At 36.3% G+C, this 26,699-nt stretch overlaps 1 protein-coding gene across 1 annotated transcript in view; it reads left to right on the top strand.

Annotated features, from left to right (window-relative positions):
* Window positions 1-26,699, top strand: part of ARHGAP42 (Rho GTPase activating protein 42) — a 138,785-nt gene that overhangs the window by 83,818 nt on the left and 28,268 nt on the right. Inside the window, exons 5-8 of the mRNA XM_083854535.1 lie at window positions 9,638-9,739; window positions 14,128-14,238; window positions 20,588-20,692; window positions 23,943-24,072. Coding sequence (XP_083710661.1) covers window positions 9,638-9,739; window positions 14,128-14,238; window positions 20,588-20,692; window positions 23,943-24,072 — 448 coding nt within the window. The remainder of the gene's footprint in view (window positions 1-9,637; window positions 9,740-14,127; window positions 14,239-20,587; window positions 20,693-23,942; window positions 24,073-26,699) is intronic.

Below are 26,699 nucleotides of genomic sequence, written 5' to 3'. Positions count from 1 at the left end.
CCTATCCTACTGGACTCCTGAGCTTCGATCAAAAGTGTGATCAAAGACATTGACCTTCAACCTTAATTTCTACCTCACAGGGGAACTAACCTTCTTAGTGAGTGTTTGAGGGCATGGAGGAGTTAGCAAACAGAGTGCAGTAGCTCTACTCACCTGTTATGTTCTTTCTAGCCTTGCTCTTGGCCACAGCGTGGACAGGATCGTGTTCCAGACCTAAAAATCAGGTCTCAAGGTTGTTGATGAGCCTTTAAAAGTCCCAGGAAGGATTTAAGAGAAATAAAGGAAGTGGCCAATTTCCCAGGCACAGAGCAGGACAGGACTTAAAGAAGCAGAGAGTTTGGTATTCTGCTTCCTGCGCAAGGTGTCAGTCTTCTTTCATCAGCTCAAAGGCACCTTGTCCCCTGCTCTTCCTCGCCTTGTTCAAAATTAGACTCCATCCTGAGTTTTAGCATCTTTTATCAAACCAGATTCATTAAGTTTTGACAAAGGCAATTGCATTCTCTTACCCTACAGGGATTACTTCAGAATTGTGCTTGTGGGTGTTGTATAGTGCCAGAGCTGTACTGAACGTTTATTGCTTAAGTCATGGGGTTTTATACATGGGTATGAATTCATCTGTTAATCTTACTCTGTTACGTGTTGGGGTTTTCCTTAGTAATTTGGGGAAAATTAAGATCTCCTTCTGCATTGCTTCCCTGTGTTTTTTGGTGTAGTTAACAGGATAAAAATGATTATAGTTACAGTTTGGGCATTGTTTGGACATTCCTCAGGTGATGTAGGATCTGTGGTCTTTATTCCATTCATATGGTGGAGTTGCCTTTTTCCATTCTAAATAGAAAATCATTTGATCAGCTGTATCACCATAGGTTTCCCTTCCTCCATTATCTTGTTCTGTCTATGCAGCAGATTCTGCAGGGGCCTTGAAATATATAAATTTGAATCTCCTACCAATATAGCAACTTTGCTTTTGGTAAAGCAAGCTCTGGAATAGCTCTATCCCAAAGTGAAGTGGGTGATAGTACATGGGAAGTATCCCTTCAGTACTGCAACAAAAATGGACATCATTGCTTGAAACTTTATTGTGTTTTGGTAGATATGGGAGCACCAAGAAATCCAAATAAAGCAGTTTTGTTATTTCAGGACCTGTCAGGTTATAGTAGCTATCACAGTACCATTTGTTCCTGTAGAGTTTGCCAAGAAGGGGTAGTCTCAGATTCTTGTCTTGATGAGAAGATTAAACACTCACCCCCAAGAAGTAATCTCAGAGCACAGGGTGAGCTTAACAGCACCACTGGGGAGGCATAACTTTTCACCCCAGAGTGATAGTTTGTGTTCTTTTATCTGTGTTGTAAAAAGGACTCCAAAAATAGATGCTTTCAAAACAAAACAAAGCAAGATCACTTCTGACATTAACCTCAGACTGTTTCCTTTTTTTTTTATTATTTTTTCCCAAAATATCTGTAAACAGCACAGTTTCCAGTTGTGTGTATTAATCTAAAAAATTTCTCATAACACGCCTCAAGTTCTTCCTCAGGTCAGCATTGCAGTCCTGTTGCAATGACGTCAGGAGTGCCCTGGGACCATGAGCGGTGCTGAATGTGCTGCTGGCACGCCGAGATCAGTGGTGTTGGCTGATTGGTTGGCATAGATGGGAGATTCCCAACGAATGTTTAAAAAAAGAAATTACTAGTTAAGAAAGAGATATTTTTATCTGCAGCTTTTAAATTGAAGCAGTGAGTGTGTGAAGTTTTAAGCTTGTCTATTGGAATTGCTTTATTTGAATGACATGTTCTTTGCAGCTTTTTTCTTTATCTTTGCTCTAAGTGCACAAAGCAAAGATGTTTCTAACTGTGCAGATGAAATGGCCTCTTCACAAGTTCCTAAAGAGCATGGCTAACCTTCTTTTTGAAATCATTTAAAGTCACAAGATTTTGTACAGGAACAAAACTCTTCCTGTTATGATAAAATACTTTAAACTTCAGAAGGCTGTCCTAAACCTGATGCAAAGAAAAGTACGTCAGTTTCTGCTGTTCTAGGGTACTTCTCCATGTGATTTAAGCAGTAACTTGATAATATCCCAAGTAAGCTATTCCAGCAAAAATACTTCATATTTAATAGACAGTAAAGCAATAAAACTAGGTTACGTGTGTAGACTTACCAGTCCTGCTGTTTGGGCAGGGATTTAGCAGATTCCCAGACACAGAGCAGCTACTCCTGGAATCAGCAAATGCCAAATAAACTCGAGACAGCTCTGCAGCTGAATAACAGGGAGTCTAATATGTCCTGCTTTGTGACCTGACAGTACTGGCAGGTTGGCATGTCCTTTCACAGCAATGCTGGGAACTTCTAGTATTTTTGTTCCCATTTCAAGTGGGAATTTTTTGGAGAAAAACAAATAACATACTACAATCACATTTTCTCATTTAATAGTACCTACTTTTTAGTTTGAAAACATCTGATGGAATTACATATGGAATGATTAGGAAATGGCTGTAGGATTCTCCTCTTCCAGGATACACATTTGAAAGTACCTGATACCTGAAGCTCTAAAGGCATTACAGAAGGAAAAGAAAATTTTCTTCAGAAGTTTATGAACCTGAAAGTAAATTATCTCTTGCAAGGTTATTCAGTATTTTACACAGATGTGAACTCCAGTTAAACTTAAATTAGTTTTGGGTTGTTTCAAGTATATTTCAGTTTTATGTATTCCTTACCTGATTTTAATTGAGGTTACTTTTTAAACTGCCAGTTTCTAATATCTGTCTTCATAGCTTTAATGCTCCTAAACAGTCTTGTATTCCCAGTTTATTGCCTTGTTATACATCATAGTTGCAATATGTTCTTTTTATTATAATTATTTGTGTCTTACACTATATTGTTTTTTGGATCATCATGGTTTTCATATGGTTGCTCTTTTTTAGTAAAGAATTGGTTTTAAGATTTATAGTCATTTGGACACTTAATTTTCTACATGATGCATTCTACTTCAATTTGGAAGTGTTTTTACTAGCAGTTATGAGGAACATAAGACATAATTTATGACTATATAAACCCTATTTTATGTCGATCAACAAGAATTTCTTTATGAAGTATGGTACAAATTTGCTTCACTTCATATTATTTGCTAACAATACATAAATCATCTCCTTTAACCTTTCTGATTTTCTTGCGGATTTGGGGAAACCCTATAGCCTAACAATACATTAAATTCTGTTTTGGAAAAAGAAGAGGAGAGAAGGACTTTTATATTACCTTTTCACTTTTTTCTTCAGGGGAAAAAGCTTGTGACTTCTTATCTTGAACCCTTGGCATTCACATAACAAATCAAAATTTTTACCAAAAAGAAATTCTTTCCATCTAGACATCTATCCAAATGCATCCTATGGTCTCAGATGCCAATGATAATTTCAATATTATTAAAACAAACTAAAACCCAGCAACTCACCAACTACTTCCATGAGAATTCTCGACGAAACTTTGAGCAACATAAAATGGAAGGTGAATTTACTTTTTTTCTCCTCAAAGAAGAAGTTGCGAGACTCTGAGATTTTACATTTTCCAAGAAGCCCATAGAATCTTAGCTCAAATCAGTCTTTCCAAAACTAAGGTTAGTTTACTTTCTAGGCTACAGTTCTACTTTTGTTTGTCCTGCTACTTAGTAACCAAAACTTACTTAATCCTCAAAATTTACAACTCCAAACAAAATCCCGCTAACTTTGTAGAAATACAATTTGAATTTTTGTTTGGGAGGTAATGAAAAAGATGGCTTTGAAAAAATATATTTGAAGTCTAACATTCTATCAATGAACCATTTCCAGTCTGTTGTTGCAACAATCAACATTTTTGCAGTTGTTGTCGAAGAGAAAGAAAAGGGATGTGACTTTATTGATCTCCGCAAAGTTCAGTGTTGCCTTCAGGTTCTTCAGCTGAAAAATGTGTCTGACTTGATCCATATTCAAGTCCTACTGTTGTGTTTCTGTGCCAGTTTCTACAGTTTCTGCACCTCACTTTGAGTTGGTGAAAAAAATACGTACTAATTCTGGGTGAGGGAAAGAAAGAAATCACCATGGCCATGTTTCACAATGTTCACTTGGTTTCTAATTAAGGTATTCTCCTCTTTTCAAGGTGTTGACATCTTTTTTCCAAATAGTTTCTTTGCAATGATTTCTGATATAATTTCCTTTCTTGATCTTTTTAAAATAATTTCTTGCAAAACGTGTTTATTTTATGGTTTCAACAAGGATAATGTTTTGGTGGTGTTTTTTAAAGATTAGCTTGTTAAAGTGTAAAACACTAATTTTTGCGAGAGAGTTAAAAATTTCTTTATGGACAAGATGTAGCTAATAGATAAATATAACACCAAAATTTATTGCATCTAAAAAAAGGGAAGTGAATGAGAAGGATCGCAGAGGTTCTTTTTGGAAAAATAAAGAGGAATAATTTGTGTAATAATTCTGAAGATACATGTAACAATTTTGACATCAAATGCTACACACAAAGTAGCGGTAGAACCATTAAAAAATACCATATTTCTTGATGTTTCCCCTGGAAAAGGAAAATCAACTTCAAAATATAACAACTATTTCTGCTTTATATCTAAAAATACACCTAGTGGGTAAAATTTGTAGGAATCATGCCAATGATTTGTAGCACATCTGTGATTAGTTAGCATGTTATCAAAATCTTTCTGAACAGGAGAAAAACTATCTGATCACTTGAGTCAGCTTTTTAATGAACCTCTCAGCAATTGATGTCTGGACTTTTCGCAGCCATAAATATTTGTAAAACGAGAGGAATACAAGAACACCTTTTGAGTTAAACTTCTAACTGTTGTGCCTATAACTGGAAGTATCTCAAGCAAAATTTATCTCTGAAAAGATAATTTTGTTGGAGATTGTCTAATCAGTTTTGAAATAAAACTATGCAGGAAATCTGAGCAGAGAGAATAAAACCAGGAATTAAACCTGGATCCAGTATTACAATGGTTGAGTCTCTCAAGAGGCTACTGGCAGTTAGTAAGGCTCCATTAAATGCTCTAAGCTGCGTGTGTGGTTAAGGGCTTGCTTTCCTAATGGGGTTCCTAGAAATTTGAAGCATTGCAAACTGTAAATATTTTTGAACTGATTTAAGGACTGACACACCTGAGAATGGTTAAACAACTATACAGAGACATTTACAATGTTTACAGTCTGCAGGACATAGTCTAGACAAAAGGTGTTGATGACTTACACATCGGTGTAAAACATGCCAAGGATTAATATTATGTAATTTCTCTTTTTCCGTGCTTACATGTGTTTTTATTGCACCCTCATAATTATCTCACATAGATTTTGGATGGGAATTTTTTTCCTGTGTTCTAGCTGATATTTTGAAACAAATGGTTGATACATTTCCAGGGCAAAGAGAAAGGATAGGTTTACTTGCAGGAAAGATGTGCAAGGATGAAAGAAACCTGGAGTCTGAAGGGAGTAAGAGACAGTACAGAGGTCAGGAACGAGCATCTTCCTTATGGCCACGTGCCTTAAGCCTTGTGTCATGGCTGGTGCAGTCTGTTCTGGTAACAATGTAGCACAAACTTTCTTATCCAACCACATCTCTTTCCCTTGGGATTTGATCCAATGTGGAATCTAGGCAAAAGCAAACACCTGTTTTCTAAACTTTGAGGAGATATTTTTCTATGGAAACTTTTTTTGAAAACTTCCTATTATGTGGAAAAGTAGATTTCTCAATATTACGGGCACAGGTTGCTGGGACCAGGATTCAGATAATTCATTTGGGCAATGGCTGTGTCTCAGAGTGTTTTGAGGGCTGCAGAAGAACAGGCTAAAGCTGGAATAAGCTGAGTCTGTGACTCCACTTAGGATGTGCCTGTATGCTGTGAGTCACTGACTGAGTGTGTGAGACTAGAGCTATTTTGGCATAAACTGAAGTGTTTCTTCTCATCCAGAACATGAATCACCTGCTTCTGAGTGTATCTTCTTTTTTTGTTAATTTTTGTTAAGTAAACAGATTTCAGAGGCTTCAGTACATCCAGATATGTGGGGTTTACTGGCACAGTGGAGGACTTTCCAAGCAAAGGAAACTCACTCACCTGTTGGGGCCAGTATTTTTTACACTTTTCCCAGAAACATGTCTGAGTAATCAGAGCCATGCCAGAAACACTGTCCTGCTGCAAACTTATTCCCAGGAGTATCACTGGGTAAAGACACTAATGCAGAACAAATTGCCAAGAGATCTTTATTCACAGTTTACTCCTGTTAATCTTTTTACTTTGTCAACTTCTCCTTTGAAGGAAGATGGGCTTGTTAAGGTAAAATGTGGAAAAGGAGGAGGAAGTTGATCAAATGTGCTGTCTCTGAAAACACTGCACTTGAGCCCGCAGTTGTCCTGGTGACAGGCAAGCTCCAATTTGTAGTTTTCTGTTTATTTTAACTGGTATAAAAAACTATGGAGGCAGTGTAGAGGTGCAGTCTGGGAGAGAGCTGGCAGAAGAACATGAGAGCCTTCAAATTCCATGTTTCCCTAATGGACGGTGCCATGGAGATTTTTATGAAGCTTCACACAATATACAATATGCCTTAAAACCACAATTAGTTTATTTGAACTTGTTTTTTTCTTGTTCTTGGCAAGCAGGGAGGGCATATCTATTTAGATGTGATCATTTAAATTTTTTGTCTTCCTTTTTATGTATAAAGAGAGAATGTGATATGTAATTCATAGATTTTGTTACACATCATAGCAGAAAATGAAAGCAATCAGATTCAGTGCAGTGGGAACCACATTAGGTGTATCAATGGTCCCCTCTTGACATTGACATATGTATTTGATGTGCTTGCTGTATGCAGGTATTTCAGATTACAAAATCCTGTTGTCACATCTTTTTCTTTGACTCTCATTGGGCAGCTGAGACTTCAGACTCTTTTCCAGCTCTTGTTAGTAAAAGTTATGTTAGTGTCAACATGAGCTCAAGGGGCTAACCAGAATTTGGATTATTCATTACCTGTCGATCACCTTGGTTCTGAGACAAATAATTCACAAGGCAAGATGGATACCTACTGTTTGTATCATAAATCTGTTAGGGAGGGGAGGGAGGGAAGGAGGGAGGGAGGGAGGAAGGAAGGAAGGAAGGAAGGAAGGAAGGAAGGAAGGAAGGAAGGAAGGAAGGAAGGAAGGAAGGACGGACGGACTGGCTGGGCTGGGCTGGGCTGAGTGATCCCAGTCTGAAATAGGTAATCCTGCAGGAGATTTGCCCATGGCTCCTTGGTTAATTCTTTTGGTCTGATGTCTGAGACAGCAGAGGCAAGCACAATATCAAGTCCAAATATGCACTACGTGCTATCAACACCCAGGCCTCATTGTCAAAGGCTTTGTCAAGTTACCTTCTAAGGTAGGTGGTCGAGTGGGTGGAGTATCCACCACGGAACTCCAGTAGCTTGTGACCAAAGACTTAAATACTGCCATCCGGCAGACTCCTTTCCCAATTTACAATTACATAGGGGAAAAAAAACCACCTAAAAAAGTAATTCTCTTAACATTTTTCATTGTATCAAGTTTGCCCTTGACTTGAGTATTTCCTGAAGTTGATGACTTTGACACCTTTGTCACTTGGATTTTAAAATAGTCTGGTTCATATTTCTAGTCCAGCACATAACATCGTTGCAGAAGATAAGACAGTATGTAACTAACTGCACCTTTTATTCAGTGATCAACTGAACTGAATTTCAGTCTGGGACCAAAGGTGCTGTTGAGATACACAGACGGCTCTTGTTTCATCATGAAGACCTGGCACTTGAGTATTCTCCAATAAAACTGGCTGTGGAATCGACCTATGATTTCATTCCCACAGAAATTGATTTCTTGACTTACAAGTTATTTACCACAACTCTGGCCTGCTTTCTTACTTTTAAGAATGTGTTTGGGAAAGATTTTGGAGGATAATTCTTAGAGCTTCTTTCCACTTGCTAGACAAAATACAATCTTTTATTTTTCCTTTTTACCTTTTTGTCCTGTATCTGCTTATCTGTTAATAAATACAGAAAGCGTCATTAAATTGTGACTATTTTTCATACTAAATATATTTGAACTTTTTGCCGGATAGAAAGTATATGATGTGTTTTACAATCTAGGATAATTGCTGTTGTAAGCTTTAGTCACTGGAGCTAATAAGTAAGTGGTTTGTTGTTACAGCTGGTTGATAAGTTTTAATTCATGTCATTAAAATCTTCCTCCTATTTCTTATTTCTCTGACCTGACTTTCCTATGACTAAGGAAAACAGGGTGGTGCTGCAATGTGAGCTAGTTATTTGTTTTTGTATATAAAAATTTCTAGGGAGAAAGAGGTCAGGAAGAGAATCACTATAGTTCTTAAAATGACCTGATGTTACTGCGTGATCTCCAGTAATTAGTTTTTCTATCATTAATGGCTTTTGCACATGTGTAAGTAGGATTGTTTGTCTTGAAGCTTTTTTTTGTTTTCTCAAAATATTCAACTTGTTAATCATTAGGACTTAACTAAGATTATAAAAATCACTGGAAGAGAGTTGCTTTTATTTAGGGAATATATAATTTTATAATTAAATTTATAGATTTATCATTAATAATACCCTGATAGGAGACCAACTACAATCAGTGGATATCAACTACAATCAGTTCTCCTATTTCTTGAAATTTGGCACGCCTTGAAAAATGGAAAAGCTTTTGAGAAACTTACCCTTTTTAAATTTCAGATTTAAATTTCAGAACAGCAGGCTTTAAAAGTTTTGAGGTATGAATTCTGAATTTGTTTGCAGAAAATAAGATGTTTCTTAATTTATTCATAGTAGCTTTCTTTTTTATTACATATCAAAATAGTTTTACTGTAGAAATGTGAGGATTGGCTGCACATAATTGGAAAAACAAAGAGGAGTGGGAAAGGAAAAGGGAAGGATAACTTTTAAATGAGACAAGCTTAAATATTCAGACGCATCGAAATATTATTGGAAACAGACTTTTGGACCAATTTCCTTTTGCAACCACACATATGCTTTTCCATCATCCTCATATTTTAGGAGTGTGGGTGGAAAATAAGTGTATTAGTCTTAAATGCAAAGAATAGGCCTAAAACTTTATCAGATTTTTTATACTCACCTATGTCCTCCACAGTGGGGTTTTTTTTTTTTTTGTTTGGTTTTGTTTTTTGAGGGGGGTTTGTTTGTTGAGGGTGGAGGGTGTTGGGTTTTTTGTTGTTTGTTTGTTCAGGGGGGTTTTGTGGCTTTGTTTTTTTTGTTTTGGGTTTTTTGGGTAAAAAGACTGTGACAGTTAGGTGCACTTAGAAAACTTGGGGAAGATTATTTTATAATAAGTGTCTGCTTAAAAAGATACCATTTACATAAAATCTCATGTATGTTTGCTGTGGGAAACCATGTGAGCCTGTTGTATGCGTTTGTTATTTATGAGAAAAATCCTGCTTACTATTGCTTTTAATCATTGAAGCAGTTCTACTATCTTTAGGTCCAATTCAGAATTAAACCCTAAGAATACTGGAACCAACAAAAGTGGTTCTATAATGAGGCATATTTTGGCACCTGTTGATTCTTTTAATTTTAGTTAGCTGCGATATTTAGTGAAATACTTTACTCGGGAATGTTTTGTTTTTCAGGATGGGAAGAAGAAGTTTGACAAGGAAAGTGAGAAATATTATTCCATCTTAGAGAAGCACTTAAATTTGTCAGCCAAGAAGAAAGAATCTCATTTGCAAGATGTAAGAACTGAACACATTCTTATCTAATTTCATATTTGCATAGAAGTGATGATAACAAACTGGTTCTCTTCAAGACATGCTGTATTTTATTAATGTGAAATTCTGATGGTTTCTGGTAGTCATGCTTGTTGTTACAATAAATTCTTGACTAGGATGAATAAGACACAAATAGGAGTTAAATATTTGAAGAAAGCAATATTCTATGTTTGCAACTTTATGTATTTCAAGTACAGCTAATATTTATTGGTTGCAACAATGGAATTAGCTTAGTACAATAAAAGTGTGAGTTTTCTTTGCTATATGTGGAATATTGGAAAACCAATTAATTGCTTTTATGTCCGCTATTTAATATATTAATAATGAAATTGCAGTTCTATTTTGCATAAATTCTAATCCAGAAGACTGAACTGAGATCATTTTAATGATGCTCTTTTCTGCTTCTTTTTCCTCTTTTTCATCTTATTCTGATATTGCGGCACCTGAAATTGCCCTGAAATTGTATCTTGAACTTCAGCTTTGAAGAGTCTGTAGAGCTAATTCCTTTCTGTTAAAAAAAACCAAAACCATGAAGACTTCTAGTTTAACAGGAGGATTCCAGGGCTTTTCAGTTTGCTGGTAAAAAGAAATATGACTTGTCTTTGAAGCAAATTACAATAAACCAAGCAACACGATATCAATGGCACTTTGGCAATTGTGCCAAAAGTAGTTAAAAATAATTTTGATGGGATTACTGTTGGCTTGGTGACTTAAATCATGGGGGTCAGTTTGCAGATGAAATTTTCACCAAAGGTGTGACCATCACTCAATCACATTGCAGGATTTTTTTTTTCGTGTTTACCAATACTGTAATTCAAATAAAATAAAACTTATAAATTAAAATTTGCTAATAATGTCTATATGCTTGAATTGCTATTGGTGTCTATATAATAATCAGTCTAGATAAGACATTAGTTATGTAGGATCAGTTAGTTGTTCCATTTGTATGTCAGAGCTTTCACTTTTCCCAAATATTTTATGTATTGATGAAGAAGCAGTTCTTTTAGAGGATAAGCCCCAGCTTAAAATAAAAATAAATTCTTACCAAATTGTGGAAAAGTGAACTTAAACACTAATTTTCTCTAGAATAGAAGCAAAATAAAATAAATAAAATATTTTACTCTTGAGGCATGAGAATAATTACAGTCTAAAAGCAGCAACTGAAGAGCAAAGTAACAACTGTGAATCTAATAAACTGTGGTAGAATAACAATGGATTTGGCTCACATTTATAAACTAATGGAAAACCAGAAGATTTTTTTCCAGTGTGTCCTTAAGTAACGTATCTGGATTTAAAATCTTGTAACTGAGGCTGAGATTTTCTGATTTCTAGATGCCTCCCTTGTAAAGGAATAAAGGACATAACTTGGCATTTGTGTTTTTCCCACTTTTCTACAGCTGTAGATGTGCTGAATCAGCAACATACACCCACCATAACTAGAAGGTACAATAGCAAATCAGTACCGAAATTGTTAACCTGGGAGACTTTTGGCCTGTGACTGTGTTGTCAGTAAAAGGAGGCCAAGCTCCATTTGTGACCTGAAATCCAAGATAGCTGTTGACTTGCATCCTGAGTGGTTTGGGTGAGCCCGATTTGTAGCCCATATGTCCAGGAAGGAGTTTGTTGGAGCATCCCACAGCAGAGCACGAGCAAAGAACAAGCAATGCTGGCAGCTGGGACTTTGGTGCCCAGGGCAGGAGGTGGGAAGTCCATGCCTCAAGCCAATGTCATGCATTCAGGAAGGTGGAAATACCATTTTTTGCCTCCTACATGGGAAAAATACTCTTTCCTTGAATTGATGAGGCTTCTTGATACCTCATCACATTATGTGGGTTAAAGTGTACTGGGATGAGCAAAAATCTTGTACTCTGTTGGGTCCTTTTACATATCTCACTTGAGTGCAATTGAGGCCACCTTAATTAGGCATCTGAAGTTTGATGGTTGAAGCATATTCTGTAGAGAGTAGTTTGCATATATTCACCTAACTGAAATATATTGGATATTTTAAGAGCCTGCAGGACTGCTGTTGCAGTTTACACAGGTGACTGGCTTTTTTCCTTTAGCATCAAAATGAAACTTCATAGTAGCACCTTTTCACTGCCTACAGAAGCCTACAGTGGAGGAGAAAATGGGCAGAAGTGAGTGATGTGAGAAATCTCATAAACTTCTGATTTCTTTTCTCTGAAATCTATTCCAGAATCAGTCTCCAAGCTTATGTGAAGTTCTGGTATATATATATAGAGGTGATAGCCTACATCAATGACAATATTACTCACTATAACTATATATTATACAGGTAGAGACTCAAAATCATATCCATCAGATCTCTTTATTTTTTATATACAGTTTGAAGACACAGAAAAATATGAAACTACTTTGAAACTTTTGAAACTTTTAGTATCATTTTCTAAGTGACTCTTGCAAATCTGGCTCCTTTGTGTTAACACAAATTCATAAGCTTCTGCAGAAATTTGGGGAATTCTGGTTTAGTCCCTGTTCACTGGTGATGATTATGGCCGTAAAACTTAATTGAGATGGCACTTGGTTGTTGTAAGTATTACAACTGCAACCTGCTTAAATGCTGTTCAGAGTAGGGATGGATTTAATTAGGTGTTTAAATACTTTTTCTGAAGCGAAGCCTAGAAGAGACAATTTCTAAAACTATGTTTCATTATTTATGTACAATTAAATGAGAGAGCTGAGGTCTGTTTCAAGGGCTTATTGATAGCATTTGTGTGAGCAAGGCATTGCTGGATCACGTCCCAAAGTGGTGCCAACTGCTTCTGTTCAGCTGTGTAACACTGCCTTTGTGATAGATTATTTTTGTGAAATAAAACTAATAACAGGGGAAACAGTAGCCAAACACACTATATGAATGGCAAATGGCAGAGTTAATTTTGAGGTAGAGCAGTTCATTATTGGGATTTTGAGTGCTTGATTTCAGCTTCATATTATTAGTTTACTGATTTTTTTTTTTTTTTTTTTTAATCAACATGGGAAGAAAATGCTGGTTTGAATGATTTGAAACATATCCTTGAGGCCCATGTGTTGAAGTAGCATTAGAACACTGGGCTAGGGAGGTGGATCAATATTGTTAAGAGCCTGTACAGCCAAATCACAATAGTAGCTTGTCCTTGAGTAGAGAAGCAATCTTAATTATATATGGTGCTATTGATGGCCAAATCCTACATGAAGGAAAACACTGACTTTTTGCTTTTGTACTGTTGAAAGTACTAAATCTCTTTTATGATGTGTTTGCTGGTTTATAGTTTGTTGTCAAGGGAAGACAACATCAAGCTTTCCCAATTTCCCTGCATTTGTTATTTTTAATGCTAGAATTAAACTGGAGAGTATAGAGAAATATCCTTCTGTGTTTTAACTGACAAACATCAAAAATAGGTGAAATGATCTTATTCATGTTGTTAATTTGTGGTAATATTTTGACCAAAGAACAAAATCTAACTAATATAGCCCAAAAGGGATTTGCTTGAGAAAATGATTTATTACAAAGAAGGATGAATTAAAATGGAATCTGCATGTCTTCTTTAAACATTATCTACGTGCTACACTGCTTGTCTGTTAGTTCCCTCTCCTGTGGCTTGTTTAAATTGAGGATAAAAGCCTATTACTCTTTATGAGCTGATAAGAGTTAATTCTTTAACTATTTAGGCAGAAGACACTGTTCTGATACTGGATCTCCATGTTGGGTGGTATTAATTATGCATTTCTGACACGTATTGCCTTGTAGTTCTGTCCCTTGAAAATTAAAACTTGAAATACATTTGATTTTTGAGGTTAGGGACTTAAATATGTTTGCATTCCGAAAACATATGACTCATACTATAAAATACTAAGTTGCAAGATGACATTGTTGAAGACAGCCTATTTAGGAAAGAAAATATATTTTTGGGAAGATATTTGAACCAGAGAAATAGATACAATTTCAGTGCATATGATACGTGACTATTTCAATAGAAATAATTAACTTTCTGTCTGTCCTTGATTCCTACACTGCTCATTTCTATTTCCTTTTCTAAACTTACATATACCAAGTACCTGCTGCCACCTTCTTTCCCTCTAGGCTCTCCTAAAAACATGAATAATAAACAGCAAAAAGAAAGAAGATACCAAAAAAAAAAAAGGAAGTAAAAGGCATAGGCTGAAATGTGTAATTTTAACTTCTTAAAACTTGCATTTAGCTTTTTTAAGTAGTTACTTTAATTTTCAGAAAGAAAATTGAACTTTATTAAACTTTTAAAGTAATCTTATAGAAGATCTGCTTATTAATGACATAGCCTGTTTTTAGAGCAATAATGAGACTAATGTTGTCCATATTTAATTTTCTCTTGTAGGCAGATACACAGATTGACAGAGAACATCAGAACTTTTATGAAGCATCATTAGAATATGTTTTTAAAATCCAAGAAGTACAAGAGAAAAAGAAATTTGAATTTGTAGAACCTGTAAGTTTTATGTTTTATTTTCTTTAGAATGCATGCATTTAAAGCTGAAAATTGGATTTAAACTGTCAATTTTTTTACTCCCTTTTTAAGTTTTGAATGCAGGTTCTTTGTGTATAGACAGATCTTGGCTTGGGCACTTTCCATGTTTATTGAAGGATTATGTAAGAGTTTTGTATCTACTGTGAAGTGAAATGTCTGATGACTTGAAGTGTGCGTAACATTTTAATGGGACATCATGTAATGTTGTGTCTGTGCAACACATAATCGATGTTTCCTAATACCATGATTTAATGATTCAAATTTTGAGCCTGTTTTTTAATTTAAGTATTTTGGGTAGGCGGTATACACAGATATTATACTGAGTTACACATAAAGTAAAGTGAAAAATTAGTTTTTCTATAGGATAGGTAAGTTTGTCTTTTTGTTGATAGAGTCATTTCCCTTTAGTTTACATTGCACATAAAGGAAAACATATGTCGACATGCCATTAAAGAGTAAGATAAAGTCGTGTTTCAATGTCCATATTTAAGTCTGGGATTTCCTTCTGGACTGTGTTTCCATCCCTCCCTCCTAACTCTCTTCTGCATCAGTCAGTACCAAAAGCAGCTTCAGTATGATATGCTAGCATGTTTCCGTGGCCAAGCAGCAGTATTAATGCTGTTCATGTCATACAGACAGGCCTAGCTTGAAAATTGCCTGATGTAGTTAGTACCTATAGGTCTTGGCAGAGAACTTGCAGTGCCATGTGTCCCATCCCATTAAGCACACTGAGCACAGCAGAGCACTGGCTGTCAGAGAGGAACATGACGAGTGTAACTTTCTTTCCACACCATCTCCCAGCTTCCTTGTAACTACTGCAGCAGAACTCTTGACTGTGAGATGGATTGAATTACATCTCTAACACCCTGTGTCACCAAGAAGAGCTTCTCAGATGCCTTCTTTCCATGAGATGAGAGCGTATTGTATAGTGAATGTTTGACATTGATGCAAACTAATGAACCTGGATTCAGCAAGCAGTACTTACAGAAATCCTATCTTTATGGCATACAGCTGCCAAATGTTAGAGCCTAAAACTTTGCTCAGATTCCTAAATAAGAACATTTTTCTACCTGTCACAGATTAATCCAGCGTGTGTCTCTCTGTCTCCTTCCGCAAAACTCTCACATCCTGGAAAAATCTAGCAATCTTGACCTAGCTCTGACCCTAGTATAGGAGATTTTATGCTCCTTTAATGTAATAGAAACTTTCTGTATTGAAAAGACCTTGTACATCAAAAAATAATGTGCAACTGCACATAGTTAAAATAGGTAAAATTTACTTTTAAGTGTATCTGTTTCCATACTTTCTCATATCTGTAGGCATTCCAGCTCAGTATGACATACTTGATGTTCCAGGGGAAGGTACAGGAAATACTCTGGTAACTGAGTAATGATAGACCTTGCAGGTAATGTCTTCTGACTTTGGGTGTGAATTTATTTATAATCAATCTGGATTTAGATGGAGTTTAAATTATAACATCAGTTATTAAATTTTGCATCTTAAAACTCTTAATTTTTGTTTGTAATCTGTTGCCTGCAACATGCTGAAATAAGAGTATTTTCCTAAAACCCATTAAGCAAAATATGCCTTATGTGAAAAAGTAAATTAAAACACAAATCAGCAATACCATGAGATTAAAAACAAACAAACAAACAAACAAACAAACAACACACACCAAAAAAACCCCACTAAACAAACAAAAAACCCCAAATACTTTAAAACAGGCTTTCTAAAATTCATGTTTATGTAAGTGATGTTGGAAGTATGAGCGTGTGTTCCTAGATGAAAGGTCTAGATAAGGACAAAGCCTAACACTTTAAAATCAGGTATCAAAAAAATTGTCATATAATTAATTTTCCTCTGTGTGCTCTATGAATGCGTATAGGAGAAGATGCCTGTGCTGTATCTGTGTGGACATTCCTCCTCAGGAACTCTGAGATGGTTGTGGGTCATTCTACTGTGTGTGCTGCCTGTGCCTCTGATTTATCAGCACAGTGTCATGTCTTTAAATAATTCTCAGTATGACATCTTGTTAACAGACTCACTAAAGGAAAGTTTAACAAAATCAATCTGTTAGTGCAGAGATGGAGGAAACTGTGATGCCCATGAAAAAGAGGGATAAGTTTGTGACATGGGAATACAACTTGAAAAGCAAATGATCTGTTGAACATTCTTTCAAGACCATCAGTTTTTCTATACCAAAGGATAAAGACAATCTGAGAACCATAGTGGGAGAAGTAACCTAGCAAAAATTGCCAGGTGGGTTACAGCTAGGACAGTGGAAGTCAGTAAAAGTGGAGTGTGTTCTCTCCTGGAGGAGACTCGGGAAAGATCTTAAGGTACAGATGCTAATGACTCATACAGTGAAGAGAAGATTATAATATTTAAAGTAGACTTTTGCAGCTGCTTCTCAGGCCCTGGATTTCTCTTTGTTCTCTGTATCTTGACCAAAGTGGTTACTAATGTGTACTGGTGTGAGTAACTGACATATTCCTATTTGCAATCCTCCTAGATCTTGGTTTTTCCAAGAAAAAAACCTCAGGTTTTCTTACAGATAATGGATTTAAACTTCTTCTGAAGGACGAATTAGTGTTCAAATTTGCAGCTGGATAAACAATAAAGCAAAATAAGTGACAATAATCTGTCTTGCTAGCTTTTCTCTTGTGATCTCACAAAAGTTGGTCCAAGCTAGCAGTGGTTTCTTAGGGTGTTACGCTTGTTAAAACAATGCAAACACCTTCCTAAAGTTCTGCTTTGTCCTTTGGTGATGCCAGGACTTCCTTGTCCTGTAGAAATCAGGGCACAAGGTTTGTAAGCAGTTAACTATCTGAAATGTGAGGGGTAGTCAGTTAAATGTTTATTTAAAGAGAAGAAAAAAAGAACAGCCAACCAAAAAACACTGCCTGTAATTGCATGCATTTCCATGAGACTTCACAGTGGACATTAAATTTGAATTTCCCTTTCTTGCATTTCTGCATTATTAACTGTATTCACTTTAATCTGAAGAATAAGTGCTATCTTCTTATAAATAAAATGAAAACAGAGAGACAGGGACTTCAGGCTGATGTGCTGCAGGCCAAAGGTTAAATTCCTTCCCTATCCAAAACCTAAGTACAGTCTTCTTCCTGTGAGAATGAAATGACCAGGCAGTCTTGAGGTCAGCAGCTCTACATAAAAATAAATAAAGTCTCAAGAAGTAGTTGTATTTTGTTTCGGGTTCTGTGTTGAAATCCTCATGGTTCTGATGTGGTGAGTAGCTTTGTATTAAGGAGTTCAGACCTCAGTCTTTACTGATGTGACTGATTAGGTACTCATAATGAGATAACTATAAGACAGTTATTAAAATGAAAAATTGTTAGTATGAAAGCATCAGGCATTGTTTGTAGTGTTTAATGAAATGAACTACCTCTTTATGTGTGAATACCACCTTGAAATACATTCTGAAAATTTTCTTTGAAAGGAAAAGGAGCTGATTTTCTATTCTTAATAATGTTGTTTGTTTTTTGTTTTTTGGTTTTTTTTTGTTCTATTTAATATTAACTTCTTTAAAATTATGAGCCTGCCTTTAGCAGCAGTGCTACTTCTAATGCCAGCAAAAAGATAAGCACTACAAGCATAAGCTTAGGGCAAAAGACCTTGGCTTTTAAATCTCTTCCATACAATACACTGGCTGTAGGTGTTTTAATGGAAGTGATTCTGGAGATGCCTTAGTATCACAGGCCCATTGGGCACAGGGCATGTTCTGATTCCTGTGTTTCCACTGCTAGTGACACACACATTGAAGTGAATACCATCTTCAGTGTCATATATCAGCACAGAGCTTAAATATGCTGATCTAGGACTCGCATAATACTTTTCTTTTATTCCTGTATTTCTGAGTGCTCAGAGAGTGTTTAGCCAGGAAAGCCTCAAGGCCAGATCCTCTGCAATGCACAACTGCCAGAATACCTGAGAAGTACCTTAACTAAAATGAATTCAGATTTTTCTCAGGGTTTTTTGGGTTTGTTTTGTTGGGGTTTTTTTGCTACTGTTGTATTTTACTTTCTGATAAATTCAGCTTTGCTGCCATCTTGTGTTAAATATTTTCATTGGTATTTCTCAGTGTACTCAGTAAAAGTGTTTTGTATGATGTAAAATGTTTTTCTTCAAATATTGAAGCTGAAATTTATACAGTTTATTCTCCTGAAATGCTCTTTAAACTGATCTTTAAAAGTCAGGCATAAGCTAACATACTGAAACTTTGTCCCACTAGGTCTTTGTTGTAATTTTGGTGTGCATTAGTTTGGTGATCTGAATGCAGTTTTGCTAAGTGTTACTCCTGCACTATCTCTTCAGCTGAAAGGGGTGGGTTTAGCAGCAGGTTCCTGCATGCAGGTTGTATTAATCCACACATATGGATTATCCACACATTATTTTGACTGGACCAAGTCAAAGTAAGCCCAGGAGTAGTTGTGTTGTGGCATCTGAAGGAGTTGTAGCTGAGGACACTGATGAATAACTGAATCTAGAGTGTGAGAATGGGCTTCACATAACTGGAGCCAAAGCAGAGCTTAGTTATGATTTGTGTATTTTGTACTTTATTCATAAAAAGGAAGATTAATTTTCTTTCTTTTCCTTTTAAGTAGTTATTTCCAGAATTGCAGAATTAGAATTAGGATTATAGTCTAGAATTACAGAAAATTATAGAACTCTTTCTGTCTGTTTGCACAGTTGGAGATTTATAAGATAAACTGTTGTATTTTGACCTTCCTCAGAAACACTTGAATAATCAGTTGAATAATAATAATTTTAGTGTCTGGTCTTTAGCTGAGGTAATGATTTCAGCTGGACAGATGAATCATGTTAAACTGAGGTTGATTTATACAAGGTGTGGAGCCCTCCACTTGAGACTGCATTGCCTTGAGACTGAGCAGCCATGGGCTTGCACCATCTCTGCCTGAGGCCAGGGTTTCATCTGATCCTACAATACCAGTAAAAATCAAGGTCAGAGTCCTTCTCCCAGCCATACCTTGTATTTGTGCCCGCACTGATGGTCTCTTCACCTCCAACTGCTTTAACTTACTAATGCAGCAAAAAGAGCAGGCAGGTAAACAGGCTCTGAGTAGTCTCGTGGAGAGTAATGGGAAAGAGGAGGCAGAACAAGTTAGCTACAATTCCTCATGTAGGGCTGAGAGTAAATTTAAAGAAAATATAAGCATAGTAAAAATGACATCTTTATGCTATTCCACTTACAATAATCTATGGTACTGGTAACACAAAGCAAGCATATTAAATATGAACAATGTCATTTTTGTTGCCTGAGTCTAGACTACTTCAGTAGTCAATAAAGAGAGATAAATGTTTCCATTGGATCATTCATCCCATCCTGAGGGAGAAGCCTGAAAAAGGGAAAAGAATTATGCTCTGGAATACCTGTGGTTCTTTACTGAGTCAGAAGACATCCTGGACAGCCAGTTACTTAGCCCAGATGATAATGGTGTAATATAACAAGGCAAATCTTTTTTATTGTTAAAACTTCGGTTATTGTAAATCCAAATTAATTTCTTTTGTTTGTTTGTTTGTTTGTTTTGTTTTGTTTTCTTTACTTCTTTTTTGCAAGCTAAATTATGTATACAAAGAAAGAAGTCCATGATAAGAAATTATATGCTTGTTATTTAACAGCAGGTAGGGTGACTTATAGCAATGTCAAAACGCTTTTAAAATTTAAAGCAGAATAAGTTTTAAGGCTTTTAAAACTAAGAGATGGCAGGAATGCATTAATCCAAGAGCTAAAATCTAGTTGCACCTTTTACTACTTGAACATTGTTTTAAAGCAAACTTTAAAAGGACTTTTCAGCTGGATATATGCAGACTATGGTGGTTCTGTTGGAGTCAGTCACAGACATACCAGATAGAGTTTGCATTTGGTTCAGAGCAGGAAGAAATAGTCTGGGTTTCTTGTGTTGTGCTAACCCATCCAAAACATACTTTCTAGAGTCTTGTTTGTGGAAAGTAGGTCATAGCCCAAGCAATTACTATGAAGAAAGTGAAAAAAATATTTTGAAGAAAAAACACTTGAACTTTGAAATTTTAAACTTGGAAAATGTTTACAAGCAAAGACTCCAGCTGAAATACTGGATAAAATGACTAGGACAGTGAATTAAATTATTATGGAAATTACGACTTCATGACACAAAAGCGTGTGTAACATTTCTCTTTTTTAAGGTCTCATCATGGATTCCTTCTCAGTAAAACTTTGCTTTTGAGTGTAAAAGCACAGAGTGTTCCTGGAGTTAAAAATGTCTAATGCTTCTCAATTTTACCTTTTCAGCTCTTGGCCTTTCTTCAAGGATTATTTACATTTTACCATGAAGGATATGAACTGGCTCAGGAGTTTGCACCATACAAGCAGCAACTGCAGTTCAATTTGCAGAATGTAAGGATCATTTGTGTTTACATAATTGAACTTTTTAATTTGCCAATTTTAGCTCAGGATATTAAAGTAAACTTATAGTACTTCATTGAAATTCTAAATCTTGCAGTGTTTTAGTAAGCTGAAATCAAATTCATATACAAACAGGTAAAAATATTTTTATAAAGTTAATGTAATTAATATTCCTGACAACAAATAACTTTGAGAGTAAATTTGTGATTTCCAGATCAAAACTTGGGGAGCAAGAGCTAGAAAAACAAGACAGCAGCCAAGTTATTATTAGAAAACACAGTGGTCCAGAGTGATTTAAACTTGTATAAAAGCTTTCTTGAGAACGAGGCCTGTCTTCTGGACTAAGTGGAGATACCAAAAATACTCCAGCTGGTATAGAGTGATACAGTTTGTCCTGCTGTCTGCTAACTTCCACTGTATATAAACATACTTGGGAAGCCATTCTCTGGCTGTTCTGTATATTGTTAAAGAATAGGTGGGATCTTCCTCCATGGTGAGCAGCTCTCAAGAGCATTGTTTCACCAGAAAGAATCTCTTTTTTGTGTAGAGAGTTACACTCAGCAGATGAACTGAGCAGATGAATCTTTCATTGTAGATTGGCCTGGATTTGGTAGTCAGAGCCATACAACAACCCATTTTGGGCACAAACTGCCCAAAAAAATTCATACCTATCAGAGATAACTAAAATGCATTTAATCAACGTACCTTTCCACTCATCATAGTTGCTGTATAAAAGTGCATGTTTGTTTTACTGTGTAATTCAGATATTACACTTCCAAGGGCATACAAATATCTATACACTTTGCTTTTAAGCAAAGCTTGCACACACTGCTTTTAAGGCCAAAAGTGAGTTTCGACATGTCAATATTGGATAAGCCCCACGTATTTCCTGACAAGTAACATTAAAGTCCAGAACAAAATCTTTTAAAAAGTTAAGTCCATTTCATTCTTTCAAGAAAAGACACATCCAACACATTTTTGTAGCTCCATCTTGCCTTTCACATCTCTTGTTCATATACATAGATCCCATTTTAAATGCTGCTTGAGGAATTAAGGCTAGACTTTCAAATAAAGACACAAGGGGTCAGTGTTGTTGCACAGCAATTTCACCGAAAGAGTGAAAAATGTGCTTCAGTCCAGAGATTTACTTCTTTTAATATGGCACGTTCTGAGAGGAGTGTGAACTCACAGCACAGGCCAAGACTGGCATTTTAAGTAATCATATGTTTCTTCTATGCATGTCTCTATAGAAGCAAAATTATTAAAGGATTTTTTTTTCAATTTCAGTGTTAATTAAGAAGTAGTTAAATTTAATGTTTTCTAAATATTATATCAGCACAACTTGAAGTTGTAAATGGATTAGAGGTAGAGGGATGTGAAGTTAGACAGAAGGATTAATGTGTTATAATTTTTTAAAATTATATATCAGAAAACATAGAAATGAAGATACAGTGGGGATCAGTACATCACTCACCCCTGTTACCCGGGCTCCAGATCTAGATCCACAGCTTCACACAGACAGCTAGATTCTCTACATACTTGTAATTCAGAGAATCACCCAAAATCAGGTTGAAGTGAAATGGTTTATATAGGTAAAGACAAACTGAGGACAGGGAGAAGTGCATTTAGCCTGTCTATAGCTGTCAAAAGTACTCTTCATTGCATTGTGTATTCAGGGCTTGAAGAATAGTTGACCTGAACTGCTGTTTCTGTTCTTAAAAATGTCCTACTGGCTACAGCAGGAGCAGTAACAGCTGTAGAAGAGTAGAAGCAGACCAACAGCTCTTAACAGGTCACCATGTTCTAACATGACCTATTCTCTCTTTAACTGTCTCAGGGGCCAGTGGCATACTTTTTGTGTCCATTTGGCTTTGGTTTCTGTGATTTGATTCAAAGATCTAACTGCTTAAAAGTAGCAATTAAAAACAAATGGATGGAGACAAGCTCTTAAAATGGGGACATTCCTTCAATGGCATGTCCCTCTTGAAGGTCTCAAAATGACCTCTCTTATTTTTGGTCTGAGCTGATACTTCTTCTAAAAGACATAATCTGAAAAATTCAGATTAGAATTTTACCTCTCTCTCTAATGATAATGTTTGTCTTCAAGACCAAGATTAAGTAAGTGTACTCTTATACTATTGTGCAACTAATTACACAAATGGCCCATGAAAAAGGGGAAGTGTTCACTGGTGTATAAAGTCCTGATAGTATCTTTCTGACTAGTGAGGATTCAAGTCCATAGATGACTGTAGAAACATTACAAAAATCTTTATTCTTTTCCTTAGGACCTATAGGAATAGAATGTTTGATATCTGATATTTAATCAGTCAAAGCTCTGGCATCTCACAATAATGCTAAGTGCATGGAGGGAAACCCTAGCCTCACTGAATTCACTAAGAAAAAGTAGCCATTTATATACATATAGATATAAGAAAATATGAAAAACCCACCTTAGTGCCATAATTGTTTGCTTTGTTACATGCCTGATTACATGTGATATTTAGGACAGACACACTTCTTTCATGCTTTTGGCATAGTTCTGCCACTTGTGAGCTCTTTCTTACCTTCCCTTTTTTATACTTAACTGTGGTGTTTGCCAAGTCAAAACTTGTTCATAACTGTGCCAGTAACCTGACTATTCTGAGCAGCAGCACCTGTGATATTGCTGCAGATACAAATACACAGAAAATTTGTCCCTTCCATGTGTGTAGAAACTGCAGCTGTCTGGACTCATTATCCTGGCTTTAACCCAAACTGATGTTTTCTGCAGTGAACTTCAAGTGCTTCAGTTGGTCTTACTACTTAAGGTTTAGGGCTAAGCTGCCAGCAGATTCTAGTTTAGCCAGGCATCTATCTGAGAATTGCAGAGTGTACAGAGAAAAAGTATGTATCTGTCTGCAAAATACTGTTTAAGCATACCTAAAGATATGAAATGACCTCCTGTCTGAGGTTAGTGACCTGCACTAAGAAAGAGGAATGGTGCTATTCTATGTTTTCCTTGTATTTGTGTGCCTAAGACAAATTCTTCATTACTATGTTAGTCTTAGGCTTCTAGCAGTGAAGAGTATTATTCATTATTGCATTTTTTTTTTCCTTTTCCCCCCTTTTATGTCTCGGCAAATGCTTTTGTTGGTCTCCAATAGAGTCTCCTTGGCAGTATTTGTAATTAGTTGTTCACTGTTATTTTAGTACTTACATGAGATAATGTGAGGTTTTGTTTGTTTCCTTTTCTATGTATTAGACTCGAAATAATTTTGAAAGCACTAGGCAGGAAGTGGAGAGACTCATGCAAAGAATGAAATCAGCTAACCAAGATTACAGACCACCAAGTCAATGGACAATGGAAGGCTATCTCTATGTGCAGGAGAAACGTAAGTACCACAAGGAAGGTCCGTGCTGTTGTTTGCCCCAGTGGTTCACTGGTAGCAAGCTCTGCTCTGGCTACCTTGCTGCAAACTCCCAACACTCTGCTTTGGCTCCCTTTTGTTTCCTGTGCTTTCCCTGCCTGAACAGGGCCTTTAGTTCAGCCTTCAGGGGCACCTTGTACCAGAGACCTCCACTGACCCAGCCACCTTAAATGAACATGTGCTTACTGAAAATGGAAGCAAAGGTCATCTAAGTACCTCCTTACCATAGTTAGCCACAGCCAGTTTTATCCTCAGTAGCGCTTCAAATTTTAAGAACATAGTCTATTTTTTAATTGATTAATAATCATAAAAGAAATCTGTGTTAAGTGGAAATTACACTGAGCCGTGCTAATGGGGGAGGGAGAAAAGGAGTGAAGCACCAGGCACATGCTGTGCTTCATTAAATAATGAGAGGCCAGCTTGACATCTTCTTACTGAAAAGAAATTTTTATTCTGGAGTAACAAGGTCTGTAGTCACTGTGTAGTGGGAAAGGTACTAGTTGTGTAATTCCTTGTTGTGCAAGTTCACTTGCCTACAACCCTTATCATATAGGTTCTTGTCTAATGGTGGGCAACTGGTTAAAAGGTTTGCTATTATTGAGAGTAAATTCTGTATATATTTATTACTGATATGCCTGGTGGTAAATACAGGTTTTTTTTAAAAATGGCACTAGGCCATAAATTGTTTTCTTTCAGATGGATAGCCAAGAGTAACAAGGTTAAAGTTGCAACACACTTGTCTGGCTACAATTTTCTAATGAAAAAGATGACTTCTTAACTCATCTAAGACTTCTTTGAGAGTACTCATCTATCTTAATCTTATCATTATCTATGCTAAAAGAGATAATGAATTGCCATCAGAGGAAAAATTGATTCCAAATAATTGCAGATTTTATTATGTTAAGCAAGAATGACTTAAAATATAGGAGCAGAACAGCTAACTTTTGAGGGTACATAACCATTTGAATTTTCTGTTCATGACTTTACTTTCTTCAAGAACACAGACAATAGGAGAGCTTTCTCAAAGTCAGTGTAACAGACTGTATAAATTTCCACAGCTATGTTTCTGGATTGACAGACATCCAACTTACATGACTGATTCAGTCTCTCAATATAACCACCACCTTTGTGGGTACACTGAGAAGGCAAAACCTTTGTATCTAATAGTAAAACTACTAGGGGTCTTTTTTCAACATTTTTATTTAAATTCTTCACATTTAAAAAAAAAACTACAAACACAAACCCATTAAAATATTTTTTTTAAGTTCTTTGTTTTTGTCTTGGTTCTAGACAGATCAGGGTCAATTTTTGCAGTAGCCAGGAGTTGGGCATGACTAGGTCCTTACTCAATACCACCTCATCATTTTTTGGAGATAGGGGAAGGGATCCTTTCTGAGTCCCAAAGGTGGCAGCAGGAGCACTCAGGTATTGTCAGGTGTCTCCATGTGGTGAACACTCACATGTGAATCCTTTGCCTTTTGCACACTCTGTTATTAATATTGTTGCTGCTACTGTTTGTTTTCTTATGTTATTGCTGTCTCCAGTAAATTGTTCTTATCTCAACCCTTGTTCCTTATGCTTTATTGCTCTAATTCTTCTCTCCAACCCACAGGGGAGAAAGGGGAAGGATGGGAGAGGGAGTGGTTTGGAGTGCATTGCTAGGAACACTGAATTTGGGAATACCATTCCTTAACCATAACCAATTTTAAAAACAATTAATAGGTCCATACGTACAGTAGCTTGAAAAAATCAGTATCATGTTTTTCCCATGAGTAACTCTCGTTGAAGAATCCAGGAGCTTATGCTGGCTCTCTTTGCTACAGTGAACTTCCCAAAAATATGGGAGATTTTATCTGTACATCTAGGATGTGAAGAGAATTCTGGAAATTGTGGAAGAATTCACTCCATGTCCTCACAGCAAAGAACACATAATAAATGCCTGTATAAACTGATTGTATAAATATAAACTGCATTAGTGTAAACCAAGTTTAAAATACCACTGAGCTTGAGCTCAGGATGGTTTTGTATTTAGATTCACTAAAGGTTCTCAGCAGTGCCTGAACAAAGCTCTGGGTAATTCAGCAGTGAAAATACCTGCATCGGAGATCCTATACTTGGAGTACAATTAAGTAGTGTGATGTGACCTCTCCAGGATAAGGCACACATCCACTTACTTGGGGATTGCTGTAGATCTCACCTATGGCTATCTAAATTGAAGACAAGTGAATCCCTGAGTACAGTACAGTATACTTTGATATTGTGAGCATGTGCAAGTGTCAGTTTGTGAACATATTCAGTTCTGCACCACCGTTACAGCCACCCCTTCCCCAGCAGGACACCCTTCAAGGCAGAAAAGGCCAAAATTTCTTGCAGAAGGCACTGCCTTTGCCACCCAGCATTTTATCCCTCATCTCTAAACCAATGTGTCTTAGAGTGCACAGTTTCTTTGCTTTTTTTTCATATGAAGAAATCTCCTATCAGTGTTCATCTACCTAAGATTATATCTCTCAGCTGGTGACATTTTACCCACTTCCTTAAGGTAACAGGTGGAAGAATAGCCTTTCTATGATACTACCAAAAGCATTGGTTAC

Source organism: Zosterops lateralis (assembly GCF_965231275.1).
Source record: "Zosterops lateralis genome assembly, chromosome: 2".
NCBI classification, from domain to species: domain Eukaryota; kingdom Metazoa; phylum Chordata; class Aves; order Passeriformes; family Zosteropidae; genus Zosterops; species Zosterops lateralis.
The sequence above is the reverse complement of the archived record's forward strand: the minus strand, read 5'-3'. Positions and strand labels throughout refer to the sequence as shown.